The sequence below is a fragment of the Triticum aestivum genome, chromosome 7A, assembly GCF_018294505.1.
Source record: "Triticum aestivum cultivar Chinese Spring chromosome 7A, IWGSC CS RefSeq v2.1, whole genome shotgun sequence".
NCBI classification, from domain to species: domain Eukaryota; kingdom Viridiplantae; phylum Streptophyta; class Magnoliopsida; order Poales; family Poaceae; genus Triticum; species Triticum aestivum.
In genome coordinates, this window is record NC_057812.1 from 31,915,318 (window position 1) to 31,937,290 (window position 21,973).

The window sequence follows — 21,973 nt, forward strand, 5'->3', positions numbered from 1 at the left end:
CTTAACACGCTTAACGAGATCTTGGTATTTGATCTGAGTCTGGCTACGAGCCTATACGCACTAACCATCTACGTGGGAGTAGTTATGGGTATCCCGACGTCGTGGTATCAGCCGAAGCACTTCAGACGTCAGCGACGGAGCGGCGCGCGCCGGATTGGAACGTAAGCCTGCTCTTGTATTAAGGGGGCTAGTTCTGCTTTCGGCCGCGTACGCAACGTGCAGGTGTGCTATGGGCGATGGGCCCAGACCCCTGTGCGCTTAGGTTTAGACCGGCGTGCTGGCCTCTCTGTTGAGCCTAGGTGGGGCTGCGACGTGTTGATCTTCCGCGGCCGGGCATGACCCAGGAAAGTGTGTCCGGCCAAATGGGATCGAGCGTGTTGGGCTATGTGGTGCACCCCTGCAGGGAAGTTAATCTATTCGAATAGCCGTGATCTTCGGTAACAGGACGACTTGGAGTTGTACCTTGACCTTATGACAACTAGAACCGGATACTTAATAAAACACACCCTTCCAAGTTCCACAGACAACCCGGTGATCGCTTTTCCGCAGGGCGACGAGGAGAGGATCGCCGGGTAGGATTATGCTATGCGATGCTACTGGAGATGCTACTTGGAGATGCTACTTGGAGGACTACAATCTACTCTCTTCTATATGCTGCAAGACGGAGGCTACCAGAAGCGTAGTCTTCGATAGGACTAGCTATCCCCCTCTTATTCTGGCATTCTGCAGTTCAGTCCACCGATATGGCCTCCTTACACATATACCCATGCATATGTAGTGTAGCTCCTTGCTTGCGAGTACTTTGGATGAGTACTCACGGTTGCTTTTCTCCCTCTTTTCCCTTTTCCCTTCTACCTGGTTGTCGCAACCAGATGCTGGAGTCCAGGAGCCAGACGCCACCGTCGACGACGACCCCTACTACACCGGAGGTGCCTACTACTACGTGCAGCCCGCTGACGACGACCTGGAGTAGTTAGGAGGATCCCAGGCAGGAGGCCTGCGCCTCTTTCGATCTGTATCCCAGTTTGTGCTAGCCTTCTTAAGGCAAACTTGTTTAACTTATGTCTGTACTCAGATATTGTTGCTTCCGCTGACTCGTCTATGATCGAGCACTTGTATTCGAGCCCTCGAGGCCCCTGGCTTGTATTATGATGCTTGTATGAATTATTTTAATTGTAGAGTTGTGTTGTGATATCTTCCCGTGAGTCCCTGATCTTGATCGTACACATTTGCGTGCATGATTAGTGTACGACTGAATCGGGGGCGTCACAAGTTGGTATCAGAGCCGACTGCCTGTAGGAATCCCCTTTCCAACTCCTTGGCCGAAGTTGAGTCTAGCCATTGCAAAACTTTTACTAACTTGGCTGTGTGCCTTACGGGCCCACGTCGCCATTGGGTGGTACTAGGATCTTTTACTCCTCGACCTTTACTCTGGGACTCTGAACTCTCTTCTACTCGGGTTAAACGATTTTTATTAAAATCTGACTTTAGGTTCTCGAAAATTCTTTCTCCCGGAGAGCCCCTTCAGTCCAGGTGATCGCCGGCTACACCATAAGATTTCGAAGTTACTCGCCGAAACTCTTTTGAGACTTTGTGCCCGTTGCCTTTGCAATTCCCTACCATCGAAATATCCCTATGGATAAATACATACACTTGACGTTCTTACTTTTATTCTCAGTTGATCTTGTTATTACAAGATACCCCGAAGTTTGCTCTATTGTTCCGAGAATACTTTGTGCCTACTGCCTAGCAGTTCTTTGCCACATGAATACCCCTTCGAATAAATCCTCGCACTTGTCGAGTATCCGCTCATCCCCAGTTGTTCATGTGTTTCACAAAAGTCTTCGAAATAATATTCGGTCTTCCGAAAATCCTTTGGGGCCTTTGGCTCTTGAAATTCTTGCCTGCTTGCATTATGGATGCTTTCCATATGTCTGGCAATATTCGTTAGTATCCTTAGGCATCGTCATTTTGATCCTATTGATTCAGCATGTGTGCGAATGCACACAATCATCTATCAACCCTTCTAAATTATCCTTCCGGCTCAGACATCATTTTTGAACATGAGCTGGTTCTCGACCAAACTATTTGTCGTCAATTGTGCCTCTGGTATATCCAACTTATCCATCCTTGATTAGAGCGACTGCTTCTGATCCCTTGATTTGAAAATCATAATCCCTTTGTTATTTAAACATTGAATTATTCAGATGTTCTATAAACCGATGCATTTGCATTCTTTCTTCCTCTGATTGGGTATCGATACTCACATCAGCTCCATTGTGGATCGCCATATCCACTGTTGGATTATTATCCGACAGTGTCCTTCATAATTAATTACCTTGTGAGTTCTTTCCCCTGATACATAATGCCTTTGGTACATTGTATCCTCTGCTTGACCAACCATGCTCTGCTTTCGAGCTGGTGGTATTTACTATTGAAGCTTGTGGTATATGTTTCCACGATACCCTGACGGGTTGAACCTATGCCTTCCTTTATATGTGTGAACTCGGAAGTTTTCACGAGTCATACTCATCTGGTATTTCACCAGGTAAAACTTTCAACACTAATGCCTTTATCAAAGCGAGAAGTGAATGGAAGGTTATACATTGAAGAAGTGGGAGTCGACCTTGAACCTTGCGTTCATGCCCATGGACATGACGTATAACTTATCATGGAAGCTGCTCGTAGAAATAATTACCCCTTGTTATAAGTTCATCTTGTATCCGTGGTTCGATCCTTTATGATCGTGGGTTCCGACCATGATTGTTCTCCTTTGATTCTATTTCTTGGACAAGTTAAAGTACTTGCCATCTACAGATCAGTATGCCTTCCCAACCTCTATTTTGTTCTACCTTCGAGTATTACCCCCTGGTATCTCGAGGATATCAACCCATTGCACTTCATCTTATGAATTTCTGATGAAGTAGTACGTTTCCCCATCACAGTCACTCCACGGGTTATGGGTTGTCATCAACCGAGAACCCTGATTTGTGAATCGAATCAACACTGAGATTCGGTACCCCCAGTACTTTGTGGTTGAGAAGTTTAATACTGCATCCTGTTACTCCTAGCCTGATCGGCTACATCATTATCGTGCTAATTTTAACTGTGCTACCGGGTCCTTAATTCCGGAGCACAACATTCGACGATTGAGCTAAGCTTACGTCGGTTTCCTTGTCTTATCGTTCCATCTTGAACAACAAACTTGATCTCGGGTCTGTGTCCTACTCGTGGTTCCAACAACCTTTCGCTTCATCATTCGTTTGACTTGATGTCATCGTCGATCGATTACATCTTCGTGAAATCGCTCGACAAATTGTCATGATCATCATCAGTATTCCGAGCTTTTCCAAGATATCAATTTAATTCGTGATGAGAAATACCATCCTTGCCCTCGATGAGTTGTGTTATCATCAACCACTTATTGCCTTCCCTCCAACACAAACTTGTTCGTGTTTCGTGTTATACCTTGAATTCCTTGCTACCCAGCATTGTTCTTCTTTACCTTGGAGTATTACCACCCTTATGTCAAGAATGCCGTGGGAATTTCACCACCTCTTTAGGATTCTTGGTATAGTGATACTTCTCACCATCACCATTTTTCTTGGTCCTTGTGTTGATCCCGACCGGGGTACCAACAAGTGAACGATGTTGTTTGGATTCTGCACTTCTAGCAACCCTATTGCTTTGAAGTTAATGGTCGATAGTTCCATTCTAAGTTTATTGCTTATTGAGTCATCATTCGAACATTGGTCGTGCTACCTAATCCAGATTCCTGGGTGCACCCTACTATCATTGTTCAGTTGTGTATGTTTTCCCTCGAGCATACATCGTTATATCATTTGATCCGACAAATGATATTTCCTTGTTCACCTAATTGTGGAAATTCATCCCTTGGAAATCTCGATGATTTGTTGTTGAGCCTATCAGCTACCACCTTATCCCTTCATTGGTTTAATGTTGGGCTTTTGTTTCGGAACTCGCTTCCGTAGTACATCTCCCGAAAATCTTACAATGTCATCTCGTCAATTTGCGTTGCACCTTTTCTTCTCAGGTATCCTAAGTCTGAGGTATCCTGACACCAACCGGATCTGAATCTCGGTCAGATATGATGGTTGGGACATATCTCCAAGAGTTGTAACATTGATTTCTACGTGACCCGGTAACATGATGTCATGCCTAGCACCCCCCCCCCTGGGTGGAGGACCTATCGTTATAATTTCTTTTGCAAGGACAACCATTCTTCATGGAAGAAATTGTAAGACTTATTCTACAAGTTATTCCTGATGGATCCTTCGTGTTTCCAAAGTCTGATCTTCACCTGAAGACCATGTCAATGCTATCTCGAAGCATGTCAATGGTACTCCGATTTTCAACAGGAACATTTGAAGCACAATGCTAAATTTTCTTTATCATTTATCCTTACACCGTTGCATGGGTAATATCTTGAGATTCCTTCCTCCTTACCTAAATGGTTTTCTACCTTCTATCCTGTCATGGATATCATGCTCAGCTTGTCCTTGGGAAGGATATACCCCCGAAATATGTGTTTTAACGCAATTTTCCTTTCCGTTGTTGTTGTTTAATCTTTCTTGTGATCTATATGATCTAAGCACTAATATTCTCTTACTTATGTAAACCCCTCGGTGTACAGTTCTGTCACCAAGACCCTATTTTTACTGTTGATGACTTTCCGGTAACCGCCGATGGACGAGAACTTTGCCTATTGGTCTGCCTCGTTCAACGAGCAGGAAAATGGTTCTCTTTGTCCCTCGCCCTTGGTACCGATGTTGTTGCCGACATAACTGACAGGCTATCCTCTGACATGTCTTGCTTACATGATCGTGCGAGCCATTAGCGCCCTTTCTACTATTAACCCACATGGTGGGCCCATAACCCACAGTTCCACAGGATCAAAACCTGACTCTCCTGTAACCCCGGTTTCCAAGGTTATTCCTCGCGCTTGACTCCGTATGCATCCATAGGTCACCTTCCTAGAGATGACCTATTCTAGTATCAGACGCAATATTTATTCGCGTTGCCCTGAAATCCTTTCATCTTCTGGCTAGGCATTGAACGATGGCCTGGCTGCTTAAAACTTCTTATTGTACCTTCGAACTTTACTCTTGATGTGTTTTATTTGTTCAACTCGAGAGGTACTCGTATGATCATTCATGGGTTAATCCCAGATTATTACCCTTATAGCATTCTGTCGTTGCCGATCTGCCCCGTTAACTATTCGTAAGAACGATGGAACCCCGAAGAAAGGGTGAAGACTTCATAATGATGACCTGAAGCAGAGAAATGAAGACATCAACGTAGTGGATCTACCTCTTCGAGAAGAGTAACCAAGACCAAGAAGGATCGTTAGAGTTTCGTAACCTAGTCTTTCCCTTTACTCCCCTCTTAAATCTCGGGACGAGATTTCTTGTAGTGGAGGAGAATTGTGACGCCCGGATAATTAAGCTGCAGTGAACCTCTGCTAATGATGCCATGTCACCTCGAATTATAATTGCTAATCTCGAGTTAGTTCGAAACCGATTCAAATTCAAATTTAAATTAAAGACAAACAACAAAAGTTTTCAAACATTAAAACTAAAATGTTCTAAATGTGACGAATAGTTCACGGGTAATAATGGTGGAGAAACCAACATTTCTTATAATATTTAATTTCACTAAAATAACCAAAGCTTAGGGCAAAACAATTACTTTAATGCCTTTTATAAAGATATAGTAATATAACTAAATTAATAGTGTGCCAAAATAATTATGGCAGAGGCCTAATTAGTAATACTAATTTAGGTGCTAACTTGGTATTTTATAAAAAGAAAATAATAGAAACTTTAAATGAAAACAGTAAAGAAATAAAAGAGAAATAATAAAAGAAAACAGAAAAAAAAGGAAAGAACCCCCCCCCACTGGGCTACGGCCCCGCAAGCCACCGCCCCCCCTTTGGGGCCTCGACCCACTAGGCCCAGCCGGCCCACTTCCTCCCCTTATCCCCCACCCCGCAAACCCTAACCCACTCCACGATCTCCCACTCGCCCCCCTCCTCTGCCTTCCCCCGATCCAGATCGGATCGGGGCATGGGGGGCCGACCTCGCCGCCTCATCCCTACGCCCGTCCACGCCGGCGCCTCCTCGTCTCCTCCCCACGCCCCATCCTCACCTCCTCCGACAGGCGCCCAGCGCTCGGCGCCCCCACCCCGCGCCCCCGATGACGGTGCCTCCTCCCTGGAGCCCCCGCTCGCCGACGCCATCGTCCCGCCCTACCTCTCCACCACCGGTGCCTTCGGGCCTCACCGCGCCCCGTGGTCGTCATCCACCCCACCAGCGCAAGGCCACGGTGCCCCCCATCATCGAATCGTCGTCGCTTCTCAGCGTCGGCCAACAACACGACGACCGCGTCGACTTGCTGCTCCGACGCCTCCACGCCCCCCCCTTGAGCTTGCACGCGACCTCCCCTGTGAGCCCCTTGCCCAATCCCCCTCCGCCTCCCACCGTAGGTCACCGTCCGCGCTCCGACCCTGCTCCGCCCTGGACGCGTCGCCCCGTGCCCGTGCGCGGCCTCGCCGTGTTTGCCCGCCACCATGTGTGGCTGCGCCCGCGCCGCGCCTGGGCCGCGTGCCCCGCTCACGCCCTGGTTGTGCTCCGGCACCACCGCGCGTTGCTCGTCTCCGCCTCTGGCTCCCGCCGCTCCGGCCACTCGCCGTGGCCTCGCCACTTCCACCGGAGGCGGACAGCCCCCGTCTCTGCGGGCGGGCGTCCTGGCGCCCCGCACCTGATCCACCGCCCGCGCCCGTTTGGCCCTATGGGCCACTGCCCAGTGGGGCCCCACGTCCCCAGAGAACGTTTTGTTAAAAAAAAAGGAATTAAAAATAATATATAAAATAAATAAAATAAATAATAATAATTTAATTAATTAATTAATTAAGTTAATTAATCATAATTACATTAACCTAAACTAACTAATTAGTTTAATTAAACAGTAGTTAGATTAGTTACACACTAATTAGACTAAACAGTCAATGACTAGTGGGACCCACACGTCAGTTGACCAGTCAACATCTCTGTTGACTGCTGACGTCATGCTGACGTCATGATGACGTCAGCAAACACTGTTTTGGATAATGTTGAAGTTAAATAAATAATTAAAATCAGAAAATGATTAAATCTTTAGAAAATCATATCTTTTAATCCGTAACTCGGATTAAAATATTTTCAACATGAAAGTTGCTCAGAACGACGAGACGAATCCGGATACGCGGTCCGTTCGTCCGCCACACCCCCCTAACCTATCGAACACGCAACTTTTCCCCTCCGGCTCCTTTGCCCGAAAACGCGAAACACCGGGGATAATTTCCCGGATGTTCCCCCCTTCACCAGTACCACCTCGTACCGCGTTAGGGCACACCTAGCATCACGCTTTGTCATGTCATGTATCGTCATGCATTTGTTTGCATTATATTTATTGTTTCTTCCCCCTCTTCTCTCGCTAGACACCGAGATCGACGCCACTGCTACCCAGTACGACTACGGAGTTGACGACCCCTCTCTCTTGCCAGAGCAACCAGGCAAGCCCCCTCTTTGATCACCAGATATCGCCTACTCTTCTTTATACTGCTTGCATTAGAGTAGTGTAGCATGTTACTACTTTCCGTTAATCCTATTCTGATGCATAGCCTGTCATTGCTGCTACAGTCATTGATACCTTACCCGCAATCCTAAATGCTTAGTATAGGATGCTAGTTTATCATCATTGGCCCTACATTCTTGTCAGTCTGCCTTGCTATACTATCGGGCCGTGATCACTTGGGAGGTGATCACGGGTATATACTATACTTACATACATACTATACAGATGGTGACTAAAGTCGGGTCAGCTCATTGAGTACCCGCAAGTGATTCTGACGAGGGGGCTGAAAGGACAGGTGGCTCCATCCAGGTAGAGGTGGGCCTGAGTTCCCGACGGCCCCCGACTGTTACTTTGTGGCGGAGCGACAGGGCAGGTTGAGACCACCTAGGAGACAGGTGGGCCTGGCCTTGTTCGGCATTCACGGATACTTAACACGCTTAACGAGATCTTGGTATTTGATCTGAGTCTGGCTACGAGCCTATACACACTAACCATCTACGTGGGAGTAGTTATGGGTATCCCGACGTCGTGGTATCAGCCGAAGCACTTCAGACGTCAGCGACGGAGCGGCGCGCGCCGGATTGGAACGTAAGCCTGCTCTTGTATTAAGGGGGCTAGTTCTGCTTTCGGCCGCGTACGCAACGTGCAGGTGTGCTATGGGCGATGGGCCCAGACCCCTGTGCGCTTAGGTTTAGACCGGCGTGCTGGCCTCTCTGTTGAGCCTAGGTGGGGCTGCGACGTGTTGATCTTCCGCGGCCGGGCATGACCCAGGAAAGTGTGTCCGGCCAAATGGGATCGAGCGTGTTGGGCTATGTGGTGCACCCCTGCAGGGAAGTTAATCTATTCGAATAGCCGTGATCTTCGGTAACAGGACGACTTGGAGTTGTACCTTGACCTTATGACAACTAGAACCGGATACTTAATAAAACACACCCTTCCAAGTTCCACAGACAACCCGGTGATCGCTTTTCCGCAGGGCGACGAGGAGAGGATCGCCGGGTAGGATTATGCTATGCGATGCTACTGGAGATGCTACTTGGAGATGCTACTTGGAGGACTACAATCTACTCTCTTCTATATGCTGCAAGACGGAGGCTACCAGAAGCGTAGTCTTCGATAGGACTAGCTATCCCCCTCTTATTCTGGCATTCTGCAGTTCAGTCCACCGATATGGCCTCCTTACACATATACCCATGCATATGTAGTGTAGCTCCTTGCTTGCGAGTACTTTGGATGAGTACTCACGGTTGCTTTTCTCCCCTCTTTTCCCTTTTCCCTTCTACCTGGTTGTCGCAACCAGATGCTGGAGTCCAGGAGCTAGACGCCACCGTCGACGACGACCCCTACTACACCGGAGGTGCCTACTACTACGTGCAGCCCGCTGACGACGACCTGGAGTAGTTAGGAGGATCCCAGGCAGGAGGCCTGCGCCTCTTTCGATCTGTATCCCAGTTTGTGCTAGCCTTCTTAAGGCAAACTTGTTTAACTTATGTCTGTACTCAGATATTGTTGCTTCCGCTGACTCGTCTATGATCGAGCACTTGTATTCGAGCCCTCGAGGCCCCTGGCTTGTATTATGATGCTTGTATGACTTATTTTAATTGTAGAGTTGTGTTGTGATATCTTCCCGTGAGTCCCTGATCTTGATCGTACACATTTGCGTGCATGATTAGTGTACGACTGAATCGGGGGCGTCACAGCAACCATGGAGGATATATCTTTGTAGGGGTTCAGTTGCAAGTCAACCATCAACTCGCAACTGGGACGCGTCGCACTTTTTTATAGTTGCCCTAGTTGCAAGTCAACCATCGACTCGCAACTAGGGGCGTCTTTTTTTGTAGTGGCCCCAGTTGCATGTCGAACATCGTCTCACAAACTAGGGTGTGGGGCGCATGTTTTATGGGAGTAAAGGATTGACTTGCAACACTAAACTTAAAATTAGGACTCTTTTAGTTTTTGGGTGCCACATTTTTATTAGTAAACACCAACTCACAATTGGGGTCCTTTTCTCAAATTGGTTTTGAACCATTGTCATATGTTTTTTATTTTTTTGTCAACTATTTTTTAAATCATGATTATTGTATAGTAGCTGTTTAGAAAACAACTTAACACTATTTTATGTAGGAACGTACACAGCAGTTTTTGCACTCAATTGCACTTTTGTTAATTTTTTGAAGGGGTTTTATGCAAGATCTCCACAACACTAACGAATCTTTTCATCCTTTTTCCCCATCAAATATCCACCTAAAAACTTGTGTGGCTGAGTTCTTTTTGTTCATTATATGATTACTTTTTTTGTTAAAACTATACTGCTCTAGTTGGGAGAGCACAGATTATGTATTGCACATTTTAATTATTTTTATCTTTATCTATCATCTTTGTGCGGGGATTTGAAGTTTTTTTTTGCACTAACTGAGATGTTAAGAGGTTGTTTTCGACAAAAATGGGTTCAATAGTAGCGTTTTTGGGTCTTATTCAGAGAGTAACTTTTTTGAGATAATGTGAAGCTACTACAGGATGTTTATTTCTCTTTTAAGCGCAAAATATGGCCATGTCCCCAAGAGAACACAGGCCTGGCTTGGGATGCCCCAATTTTTTTTTACCCATATATGGGAATGTTTTTCCATGAATCTAATGTTGTTTCAAACATTTTATACAAAATGTTTTTTTGTAAATTAGAGACATATTGTTTCTGAAATTTCATGAACTAAACAGCAAGCGGACATAATCGTCTGATGAACTTGTTCTAGATTAGATCATGTATTGCAAAACTTATAAAAGCAAGGAATTCTCCCTGTGTTTGATTGCTTTTCAGAAGTTTTTTTTGTAGAAGCCTAGATCTAGCCCGTCAAATAACTACACCCTCTTTACCCGCAATTTTTTTTTACAACTACACCTTCTATCAGCTTTTTTGGCTGACATATGTATTTTTCCTGTGCAACAAGAACAATCAAAATTGTAAAAGGCCCAGGCATTAAGAAACAAACAACAACCATAAGGCCCACGAACTGAACTTGTCCGGTGGGGCCGTCCTTCTGGGCTGGGGCTTTGCCCTCACGAGAAACAAGCAAGCAACGCTAAAACGATACAAACAAAGAAGGAACGATACAACAGATGGGATGTGGGATGATGTCATACTTAGATGAGACATAGTTATGTTTCATCTAGATGAGTTTTAGACAGACCCAATATTTAAATTGAATCGGGAACTCTCGTGGAATTCGGAAAGGGGTGCGTGACTTTGCCGCTTGATGTTTTTCCAGGAACTTTAGAACTACCTACCTTTTTTTTGTTAGGGAACTTTAGGGGTACTACTGGTAGACGTGACGGGTCAAAACTAATTTCTACGTCTACGTGAGTTCTTGTCTCTATCCTGGAGAATTTACCTTGCAGGTCAAGGGAATGTTCCTACGTACAAATCTGGCAAAAGCATAGGAAGGAGCCTGGCCAAAACCCTAGCCGTCAAAGGCGACCGACCTGGCAAGAGGAGGGAGGAGTGCCCCGGCCGGACTCCAGCGTCACCGGGATTTCCTCGCCACCGGCGAACGAGAGGGGGGAGAAGCCCGAGACATTGTTCCACTTGCGTTCAGTAGTCTGTGTCTTAGTTAGATATTTGGTTTTCCATGATTTCGGCTCCTGCGACGGGCAAATAGGTTTTCTCCAAATATCTCATCCAATAGGTGGTTCTCTCGGCTACGGGCGCTGAATTAGAGAGGCAATGTTTAAGACGTCTTGGATCCACCAGATCTCGGCAAGCGCTTCATGTGACGTCGTGTTGGTGTTGAGATAATGATTCTGTTTGTCCTGCTATTTGCGGTGGTGGTGTTGCGGAAAACCAACACCTACTAGATAATCGAGCATCGGAGGCGGTTTTAGTGCATGGGCATGTGGCGGTTTTTCTGTTCCGCTTCAAACATTGTGTTGTTGAAAGTGCATCTAATCACCAAGGAGAACTTTGGTACTTCCCGTCAACATATCTCAAAGAACTAGTGATGCTTCTAAGTATATAGTAAAGGTGCCCCCCTAAAAATGCTTAAAGACAAGTGTTGGACAAGCCAAAAGATTCTACATTTTCATTTTAGTGATCCAAGATCACATTGAGTCTTTTGCTACATTTCGTGCTGCAAAAGCACTTTCACTCGGAGCCACATCCTCATCTTGTGGTCGTTAAAAAAATCGTTTGACATTTACTTCATACCCCTAACTTCGGCCTTTGGTATCCAAAGGGTCGATCTTTTGACCTTGTAGGTTACTCAGATTCGGACTATACCGGTGACAAGGTTGATAGGACTTCGGGTACATGTCAATTCCTTGGGAGATCCCTCGTATATTGGTCCTCCAGGAGACATAATTCAGTATCTCTATGCACCACCGAAGCCGAATATATCTCGGTTGGATCATGTTGTGCTCAACTCTTGTGGATGACACAAACACTTAAAGGTTATGGCATTCATCTCAAACATGTTCCACTTCTTTTTTGACAATGGAAGTGCCATAAAACTACCCATAATTCCCATCCAACATTCTCGAACGAAACACATCGATGTTCGTCATCATTTCATTCGTGACCATCTATCCAAAGGTGACATTGATCTTAGCCATGTTCAAACCGACAAACAACTAGCCAACATATTTACCAAACCTCTTAATGAGAACACGTTTGGTCGTTTCAGGAGTGAGCTAATATCCTCAATGCTTCTAACATGCAATGAAATCTCACCCTCATGCATGCACATTATATCCATGTTCTACATTTGATCCTTGATATTTCTCTTATGATGGACTATTATATGTCTTGGATATCTTGTTGGATATTGAGATTTGCATCTAACCCCTCTAGGTTGCTGGATAAGCTTAAACAATGAGTACTTGCTTGTAATTCTACAAGTTGTATGCCACCAGTCATCACAAGCAAGAAATTATCCCATGTTGTTGGTAAGTCATAGGGACAAGGTAACTCAATTCATCTATAGACATAATATTGTGTAATCCATCACTCCATGTCTATTGGATATCCTTGTTGTCCCCTCGTCTTATTAATGCGTGTAGGAATTGAAAGTTCTTCAATGCCAAAGGATTGCTCCAAACTCTTGATGTCATCATCAACAATAAGCATACACAACGAGTTGAACCACACGAATTCATCAACAACCATACCGATGTAAGTCCATCCTTCTTGAGTAGGGATATAGTAAAAAAAATTAGTGTAAGGGATATAGTAACATTTAGGGGGAGTATTACTGAAAAACTAGTTCATTGATGGCGCGCGTTGCTGCGCCCGTCTCTTTTGGTGGTTAAATTATACAGTAATTCATAAATATTAAGACACCAAACATGGATGTTAAGATGGATTTATGTTCACAAGATTCCCATTTTATCATATGATAGAATAATAATTTCCACAAAAACAATCATGCACGAGAAGCTTGCATAATTTAATTATTTCCAACTTGAGTTGGTAACAAAGATAATAACCGAGGAAGTTCAAATGGTAGCAGCAAAAAATAGATCCAAATGGTATAATTTACTTGCAATTAACATTGTCACCCAGTGGGAAATCTGGCAATATATACCAGAACAAAACCTAAATCAAACTCACAACAAATAATAGAACAATGACATAATGATCAAACATTACACTGAGATTTCAAACACTATTCATACTTTGTCCTTCCATGCTAGAGTCAATGAATGCAAGAAGGAAAATAAAATCTAGGTCAATTTATACCATTTTTCGTATTGTTCATTTTGACAAAAAAGAGCACCTTTTAGGGTTATGAGATGCCCAATCGTGCCCTATCAAAGCAAAAGCCTGAAGTGACAGTGACATCAAGATGCAATCCCAACTGCTAGGGAATCTTAATCACTTTATTATTAGTCAGCAGGTGTAGCTAGTACGTTTACATGGCACCATTATTGGTAAGGAAAATAATAATAATTCTTATGATGCTATTAGTTGGATGTTAGGAATTCCTTTCTGAACAATCCCAAAATTAAACTGGAAACTCATGTCATCAAAGTGCCATCATACTCATAAATAAGATGACAAGTACAAAGGATGTTCCATTATGAAATTGCTCTACCTAAAGACTTGGAGATAATCTCTGGTACTGCGCTTTCTCTTCACTAAACACATATTAGTGCTAAAAACATATGGATAAATGGCAAATCTGTATTAATTATGTAAATAACTCAACTCATGAACATTCAAATTTTTAAGCCTAATCACAACCATTAATCTATGTAAAGCGAGTGTACCGTGAGCTAAAACAGTAATATTATAATATATTTATCTTCAAATAGCATATATACATGCTCTACGCTTACTTACAGTAGGTATAATATTAATAATGTCCATGCATTGTTACAATAACAGATCATTACACGTTGCTTTCATATTTTTCCTAATTCTTTTATGGCGCTGAGGTGCTCAACTTCAGAACTTGCCTCCTGCTTCCTTTGCTAAAATGGCTAGTTCATTTCGCCAATATAAACAAGAACTCCATTCACATATTTAACATATAATCAGCGCAAGACAAATCGTATAGAGAAGAAAAAATTAATTAGCACTTGGTCTAGGCAACAATTGAGCTGCCTGCTATTAATTAGCACAATTATCTAGTGCTTGTCTCAAATAAAAACTATCTAGTGCTCTCTGTGCATTGACAATGACAATTCATATTATTTTGTTGGTAACAATGGAAAATAGCAAGCAATTTGCACATAGAAGAGTCATTCGGTTTCCAATAATTTAGGAGAGCATGAATGCATGAGTTTTTTCGCAGTTTCCCACAGTTATGAACAGAAAAAAAGGAGGGAAACCTTCACAAGTCAAGGATATGATCTAGGTAAAGCTTCCATTAGGAATTGTCAACATAGCAGCAAAACAACCCTAACTCACAAATTGTGCCGAATAACGTAATCATACCTACATAGATGAACTCTTAGTCCAAGATCCATAATTGCATTTGTTAGCTTACTAACTGATGTTTAGTTGCAAAAACAAAAGCACCATATGGGTATTATAATGTCTCTTGAAATGTTGCCAAAAATTCATGCGAGTGCTCTTTTACAATGCATAATTATTAGCTATACTGAACAATTATAGTTTCGCCATCCAGCCATCTCTTACATTTAACATCACGTACGACCAACAAGCTGTGTGCACAATTCTAGCAGAGATAAAAATGCAAATATTCAAGTTGCTATGGAAATTCACAATTGATGCAGCCGGTGGAACATACCTCTTAGCAAAGTAAGTCTCAGGTATCTCTATTCTCATAGAGATGACATCAAAACACACATTGTTATATTTTTCATTGCTTCACCATGCCTGCAAAAATAACTTATTTGTTTGATGCAGTAAAATGCAACATCATTGTTCCATGGTGGAGAAGTAGCTTCTTAGAAAAAGAGAGATCGGCTTGTTTCCCTCCTTGCTCAGTAACTTCTACAATACATTTTCATTGTCTCACTCGTTGTAATAGTATCACCTTTGTAAGGTAATACTTATAATATCAGGAGATATAGTTCATAAAGAATATAAAAAAGACAGGACATGGTAAACAAAAAAAAGTTCATGCAGGACATTCCTTAATTTGATGCCAAATAATAATTCCCTTGGATTTGTTTTTCAACAATACATTCAGAGAAAGTTGTCAAGTCACATTATATTAGCTTTGACTAACATGGATAAAAATATTCAGTAACCACTGCCAATTACAGATTAGCTTGTATAGAAGTGAATAGGCGAAGCACGATGCTTTCTCAATATATCAGTACAAAGATTACCTAAGCACTGATACGTGGCTTGATCGACTATGGAACAACCACAAATTCTAGCACCAAAAATGATATGCGATGAAACATCATTCTGCAAGGACGAAGAGGAGAAAAATTGGTGGAGACACTGGAGCCTTGTTGTAGCCCATATCAGGTCGTCCAGGAGGTGGAAGACATTAGGTGTTTGGTTGATTAGACGGTGAAGGGACCAGCAACATAGATTGAAGCTTTGAGGCCGTCTTGCTGCTTGCTTGCCTGTATCTGGCTGTTGAGGTGGAGGACGAGGAGTCAGCCAACAAGTGAATTAGTTGGGAGATTCAAAGCACTCCTAGGAAGATGTCACAAGACTGGTTTGCTGCCTGCCACCGAGAAGGCATGGAGAGGGTTAGCCGTTGCGGTAGAGTCGACGGGAAGGAGAAAAGGGGAGGCGAGGTAGATGGATCGAGAGAAAGGATGACGCTTCCCTACCATCACTGACACGGCGGTGAAGTTTGGCCCTCACCAACAGAACCTGGAACCCTGACGTGGGATCCATCTCGGCGACTGCGGCGGGGGCATCGCCGAGGGCGCCGCGTGCATGCTCGGCGAGGATGAAGGGATCGACGCCGACCACTTTTAGATGGGTAGACCACCAGCACTATCTGTCAGGAAGAGATGCGACACCAGGGCCGTGAGAGGAGAGAGGGTGATAGGGGTGGGATCTTGGAGGTGGGCATGACCTAGGAGACTGCTCTCTCTCGATGACGACGACTCATCTAGGTTTTGCCTGAGATCGAGATTGGTTGGATGTGATGAGGGTGTGAGGTGCGGGGAGGCATCACGAAGAGTTGCCGCGAATTTTGTTGACGCGTACCTACCTTGCGACCGTCCACGGGGATCCAATGATAAACCTTTGATTTTGTTCCCGGAGCAGCGGGCCTTTGACGTCTGGCGGGCCTGGTGCATCCGACGACCAATAATGATTGGAAGAGCGATCGGACGGCCGAAAGCAGTGATGGCGTGAGAGGTCTCCTAGGGTGCACGGTTATAATGTCTTTAAATTGAGCTTTTTTTTTTGAGGGAACTTTAAATTGAGCTAAGACAACTCCAAAGACTAACAAATCTGAGCTAAAGTGGGCCGTTAATGTGGGCTTTCCACCTCTCGCAGCGGCCCGCGGCCCGCCGGTACTCCTCCAGATCCGATCCGATCCAGGACGAGCGCGCACGTCACGTGGCAACCCCACACCCCCGCATCACCTCCTCTCGTCCCCCCACCGCGTCTCGTCCTCCTCCTCCACCCCCGACCCGGCGACCAACCCCGCGATCCGGCGAGCCCGAGATGGGGTTCCTGGCGACCTCCGCCATCTTCTTCCTCGCCGGCTTCATCGCATGCCTCTTCTCGCTCCTCTGCTGCAACCGCGGCGCCTCCACCAACATGTACGTCAACCCCCTCTCCCCCCCGCCTCCGATCCCGCTCCCTCTTCCTGCCTGCCCATCCATCCGGTTCGTCTCGCCGCCGGTCCCGTCCCTGGCTTCGGGTCTGGCGGTGCTGGACACGGCCGGCCCCTCCCTTCCCGCCGGATCGCGGCGGGGTTATGTGGCGGGACCTCGATCTAGGGTTAGGCTGGGCGGTTGGGTCTAGTCTAGAGCTTGCCCTCCCCAGATCCGCGGGCGGATGTCTGTCCGCCGTCGCGTGATCCCCCGGTCGGGCTCCCAGTAGAGTGGCTGCATCGCTGGGGCGATGCTGTGTTCCGCGGGAGCCGCAGCCCCGCGCTGGAAATCCTGTCCAATGCTTCGATTCGTCGCCGCTAGTTGCCTCCGCGAGACGAATTCGGGGCATAGGCTTGGTTCCTCGTTGCACAATTGCGGGGCGGGGGAAAATAGCAGGTTTTGCGATGTTTTCCTGCTTCTGCACATACCACCAGTTCGCCCAAGTTGGTGTCTGATTCGGGGCATCTAAATTGGCACCTACTGAGCAGTCAGGTTACATACCATCATTTGTCCATGATTTGTGCTATGTGCCAGTGTATTCTTCATTTTATGCCGCAAGGACAAAATTTTGTATGGCTGGAAACTATATCTTACATTCCAGGATGCCTCCACTTTTGCACTAATTTATATGCATCTAATTATTGTGTATAACCTATCAATTGATGTTCTTGACTCTTGTTTTGCAGATTCCATTTGACCCTGGTCATTACCGCTACAGTTTGTTGTTGGATGATGTAAGTTCTTATCCACTTAACCCATGTGCATATTTGATTTCTCCTTTCTTCATATACTTAATACATAGTTTGGTTGCCCCAACAACTGTTGATGTCCCGCTCATATCATATTTTTTAAAATCTGCTCATATCAAAATTTATGTTGCTAATTTGTGTTTGTCACGTGAAAATTCATGGCTATCAGACTTGCATGCTATTTGACATCATTTGGCATAAATTATCTGTTGGCTTGCTCTAGGTTGCCATTTTGCATTAAGTAAAGGTAATGTTTTAACACCAAGATGTCTGTCAGATTTGGGCCAATATAAATGATGACCAATAAATCTTGTATACAAAAAATGGTATTGTTTGTAGCAGTGAAAAAAAAGCTCGCCTAGGCATGCGCTTAAGTGTGCCTATGTATTGGGCGACAACTGAATGCGTAGCGGCTAATCATGCTTGGCTTGTGCATACGTGTTCCTGGGCGTGCACGTACGCGAGTTAGGCGCCATGCAGTGGCAAAATAGCGCTTTTCTTCCTTGATTTGTAGCACAACTCGTACATAAATCTTTCTCTCAACTTGTTCTTGTAATATCTAATATGCATGCCGTTCAATGTTGTTCACATTTAATATAGGATAAACCAAATATTTGTAGTTCAACACTAAGAGTAAATAATTTGATCAATCGAAAGAGGTCTACCGATTTGTTTTGTTTCCGTAGAAGTCGAATACTCCAGTCATAATACAACAAATTAGATGCTTGGGTTCCATATAGAATAATTGGCTACCCAGGAATCCGAACACAGTATTTAAGCCTTGTAGATTGGATTTTTATTTGTCAAGCAATATATTCTACTCCCTCTGTAAACTAATATAAGAGCGTTTAGATTACTACTTTAGTGATCTAAACGCTCTTATATTAGTTTACGAAGGGAGTACTAACTAGTTTGACGGTTTTGATTCTAATGTTTTTTTTGATCAAAATTAATCATGATAATCCTCTTACCTATGCAACTTGCTTATTAGAGCCGCCGCTGCTGCTATTTTTCTATTTTTGTTACAAAAGCAAGAGTACAATGGTTCTAGGAACCAGAAGAGAAAAGTGACAGAAATGTTGAAGATGCATGAGCAGACGCTTGCTGTGCCATTCTTTTCTAGCCATGCCAGATTTTCCTGCGTTATCTTAATTGTCCTGTTGCTGTTTCCTTGTATATTGAAAAGAATCGACTGACCTCATCCTGCATTCAGGAGCGCCTCTTTTTGGCATGGTTTCACATCCTGCTTGCCCCAGCTCTCATTTTCTAACAAGCCATTAATCTTTCTGTGCAGGTGGGCAATCGTGTACCTCGCCCAGATGAAGCCTTTGATCAACCCCATCCTGAGCGGCGAGTGAGCCCCGATCTGCCCCGAAGACAACTTAAGATCCACTGTTGATGTATCATTATTCGGTTGAGAACCTCTATTCATTTTGTTGCCATAACTGAAATAAAGAACCCGCTGTGAGATTTTGCTACTCCGTCCGTCCTCCGGAGACGCTTCCGAGGAGGCACGCTGTGATTAGTGTATGCAAATTGTATTATATACACAATAATAATGATGATTCTGTTTATCCATCCCGCCAGCTCTCTGTTCTTTGGTTGGATCTCTCAACCGCTTGTCATCGCACCATATTTGCTCCGATTTGCAAATTTGTACGAGATTACTAGTAGCTTTTTATTTGGAACAAAATGTGCGGCGTGAAACTGTTTTTGGTTGGGCAGCCTGGTTTTACGGTGCAACATTTGATTTTGCATGTAGATTCTAGGATGCGAGAATTCGTTCATGAGAATTTCAGGATCCCATTCCTCAAACACATAAATTTCAAGTTTCCTTCAAGTTTTTATATGCGGTATAAAAAGTTGATATGTACACGTTCTTTTTAGAATCTAATTTTCTTTTAGAGAATCGAGAATCTGATTTTTTTTTGAGACAGGAATCGAGAATCTAATTTTTTTAGCAAATCGAGAATCTAATAAAGACACGGTGCGAATGCTCTGCACATGGGCCTCGGTAGCCTCCAAACCCAGCCCAGATCTAAGACAGTAGGCCCGGCCCATGTACTAGTCAGTCCTCGCCTCGTCTACTCCGTCACTCCCCTACCCAGATCTCCAATCGGCCGATCGATCCACCCACCCACCCCCAGCTCCGGCCGCCGGCGATGGCCGTCTCCGACCTCCTCCCCCTCCCCTTCCCCGTCCCGCCGTACGCGCTCCACGTCGCCGCGTCGCTGGCCCTCGCGGCCGCCGCGCACTTCCTCCACGTCCCGTCCCTCCTCCTCTACGCCGTCCACACCTACATCCACCCGGACGCCGTGCCCTCCACGGGGCCCCGCGCCGTCCTCCGCCCGCCCGGCTCCGCCCCTCCCTCCGGCAACCGCGGCGCGGCCGGCCCCCCGGCCTCCGACGGCTCCGCGCAGCTCTACCGCCTGCGCCTCTCCCACGCCACGCTCGCCTCCCGCCCGCACTTCGCCGGCTTCCACCTCTCCCTGCTCCTCCCGCTCGCGGTCCTACCCCCCGCGCTCCTCCTCCCGCCGCCCCGCTCCCCGGCGGCCCCGCTCGCGCCGCTCCTCCCGCTCGCCTTCCTCTTCGTCGCGCTCCTCCGCCAGGTCGCGCTCGCCTCGCCGCCGCGCCCGGCGCACCTCGTCGCCTCCCTCGCGGCCCTGCTCGCTGCCACCGTGCTCTCCTCCAGCCCCTTCGCCGGCTCTGTCGCCTCGCTCGCCGCGCTCCCGGCCTGGCGCTTCGCGCGCGCATTCTGGCTCGGCACCGACCAGCCCCGCACCGGGCTCGCCGTCCTCGCATCCTCCGCCCCGGCGCGCCTCCTGCTCCACCTCGCTGTCCTCGTCTCCTCCGCCGCCTCCATCCTGCAGTGCTGCGGCTTCGTCGACGGCCCCGAGCTGGAGGTCAAGCTGCTGGCCGCCGTGGCCGGGCTGCAGCTGCTCGCCTCCAGGGCTGCCGTGCAGATGTACCTCAACGAGGCTGTGTTCTGCTGGTACCAGCGGCTGCATGCCAACCGAGCGCCGGACACCGAGTACGGACGTGCCAAGGTGTTCCTGCACAACCACCATCTCTGCGCGGCGGCCACGCAGTTCGTCGCGCCGCCACTGCTCGTGCTGTCGCTGCTGGCACTGTGGTGGGTGCAAGGGAAGAACTTCTTTGAGGGCGTGGAGGGGCTGGACTGGCTTGTCGGGTGGTCCGTCGCCATGAAGGAGGCGGCATTGCTTGCAGCCCGTTGGGTGGTGGCAGTGTGGTCGGCGGTAACCGTGGGCACGCTTGTGGGCTACAAGCGTGGATGGTTGTTCGTCTTGTGACCGGTCATGCCTCTTAGTTTGTTTGCTGTGTGATTGGTTCAGATGGACTTGTATTTGATAGAGCCGGATTCCACGCCGGATTGCCGGAGTTTTGATAGGACGGCGCAAGTCTTTGTTATGGGAGCAATCTGGGATTGAACCTTTTGATTTCGTTGAGGCCCTGCTTTACTGGAGAAGCAATGTATGATCAGTTTATTTTGTTTACACTGTTGGGCAGAGATATTTGACAATCAGAAACTGACTGGTCAGTCACCCTGTTGTACTCTCACTGTATCCTCTTTCATAGATACCAATGAATCATTTCTTTTTCAGTTGGAGCGAACATGTAAATTGTATCATGATACAAAATCATCTGAATGGAAGTGGTTAAGTGTGTAAATTTCTGCTTCCAGTTGAAGAAAAGAATTGCTCTTCAGTATTTTGTCTCAAATGTGTAGCTCTTGAAACATACTATGTACTATTTGAGAGGCAGACTGCATGCCAGCATTGAAACTTTTTTTTTTCTTCTCCGCGTAGCTTAGAGAAAATTAAGATTGGAATTGCCATCTAGATATAAATACTTATAGAGTAAGATAGTTTATCACCAGCCAAATCTGCATATTCCGACGCTTGTAAATACTTATAGATGTAAATACTTATAGAGTAAGATAGGTTATGTAGGTAGTAACCTATTGACCTGATTACATTTCTGTATATGTGTCTGTTCCAGTTTACTTGTTCCACATATTGTAACAATTTTAGCTTCTTTCAGTGCATATCTGGGAAAGTGGCAATAGTTGTGGCATACAAGGAAAGTGGATTGAGCTGCAAAGCTCAGATTTTGTTTGCGATTGCGAATCTACATATGAAACATTTCTTATATTTTGAAAATTTGAACATGCTTCTTGAACTTCCCATGTAATTGGTGGCTGCAGTTCTCCTGATGCTGACACATCTACCATAAAAAAACATTACTCTTGTTCACACTCCAGTTGCACAATCTAAGCTTTCAAGTTGTACTGAATGATGAGTACTTCATTCTGGACT

General features: G+C 45.7%; 2 protein-coding genes across 2 annotated transcripts; both read left to right on the forward strand.

Moving 5' to 3' along the window:
- The first annotated feature begins 16,602 nt into the window (after positions 1–16,602).
- LOC123151629 (V-type proton ATPase subunit e1) lies at positions 16,603–19,214 on the forward strand. The gene is made up of 3 exons (XM_044571310.1): positions 16,603–16,833; positions 17,574–17,621; positions 18,931–19,214. Exons 1-3 carry the CDS (start codon positions 16,736–16,738, stop codon positions 18,992–18,994), a joined length of 210 nt encoding a protein of 69 aa, XP_044427245.1. The 5' UTR covers positions 16,603–16,735; the 3' UTR covers positions 18,995–19,214.
- A 543-nt stretch (positions 19,215–19,757) lies between these two features.
- Positions 19,758–21,344, forward strand: LOC123151694 (uncharacterized). The gene has a single exon (XM_044571362.1). It carries the CDS (start codon positions 19,799–19,801, stop codon positions 20,945–20,947), a length of 1,149 nt encoding a protein of 382 aa, XP_044427297.1. The 5' UTR covers positions 19,758–19,798; the 3' UTR covers positions 20,948–21,344.
- The last annotated feature ends 629 nt before the right edge of the window (positions 21,345–21,973 follow it).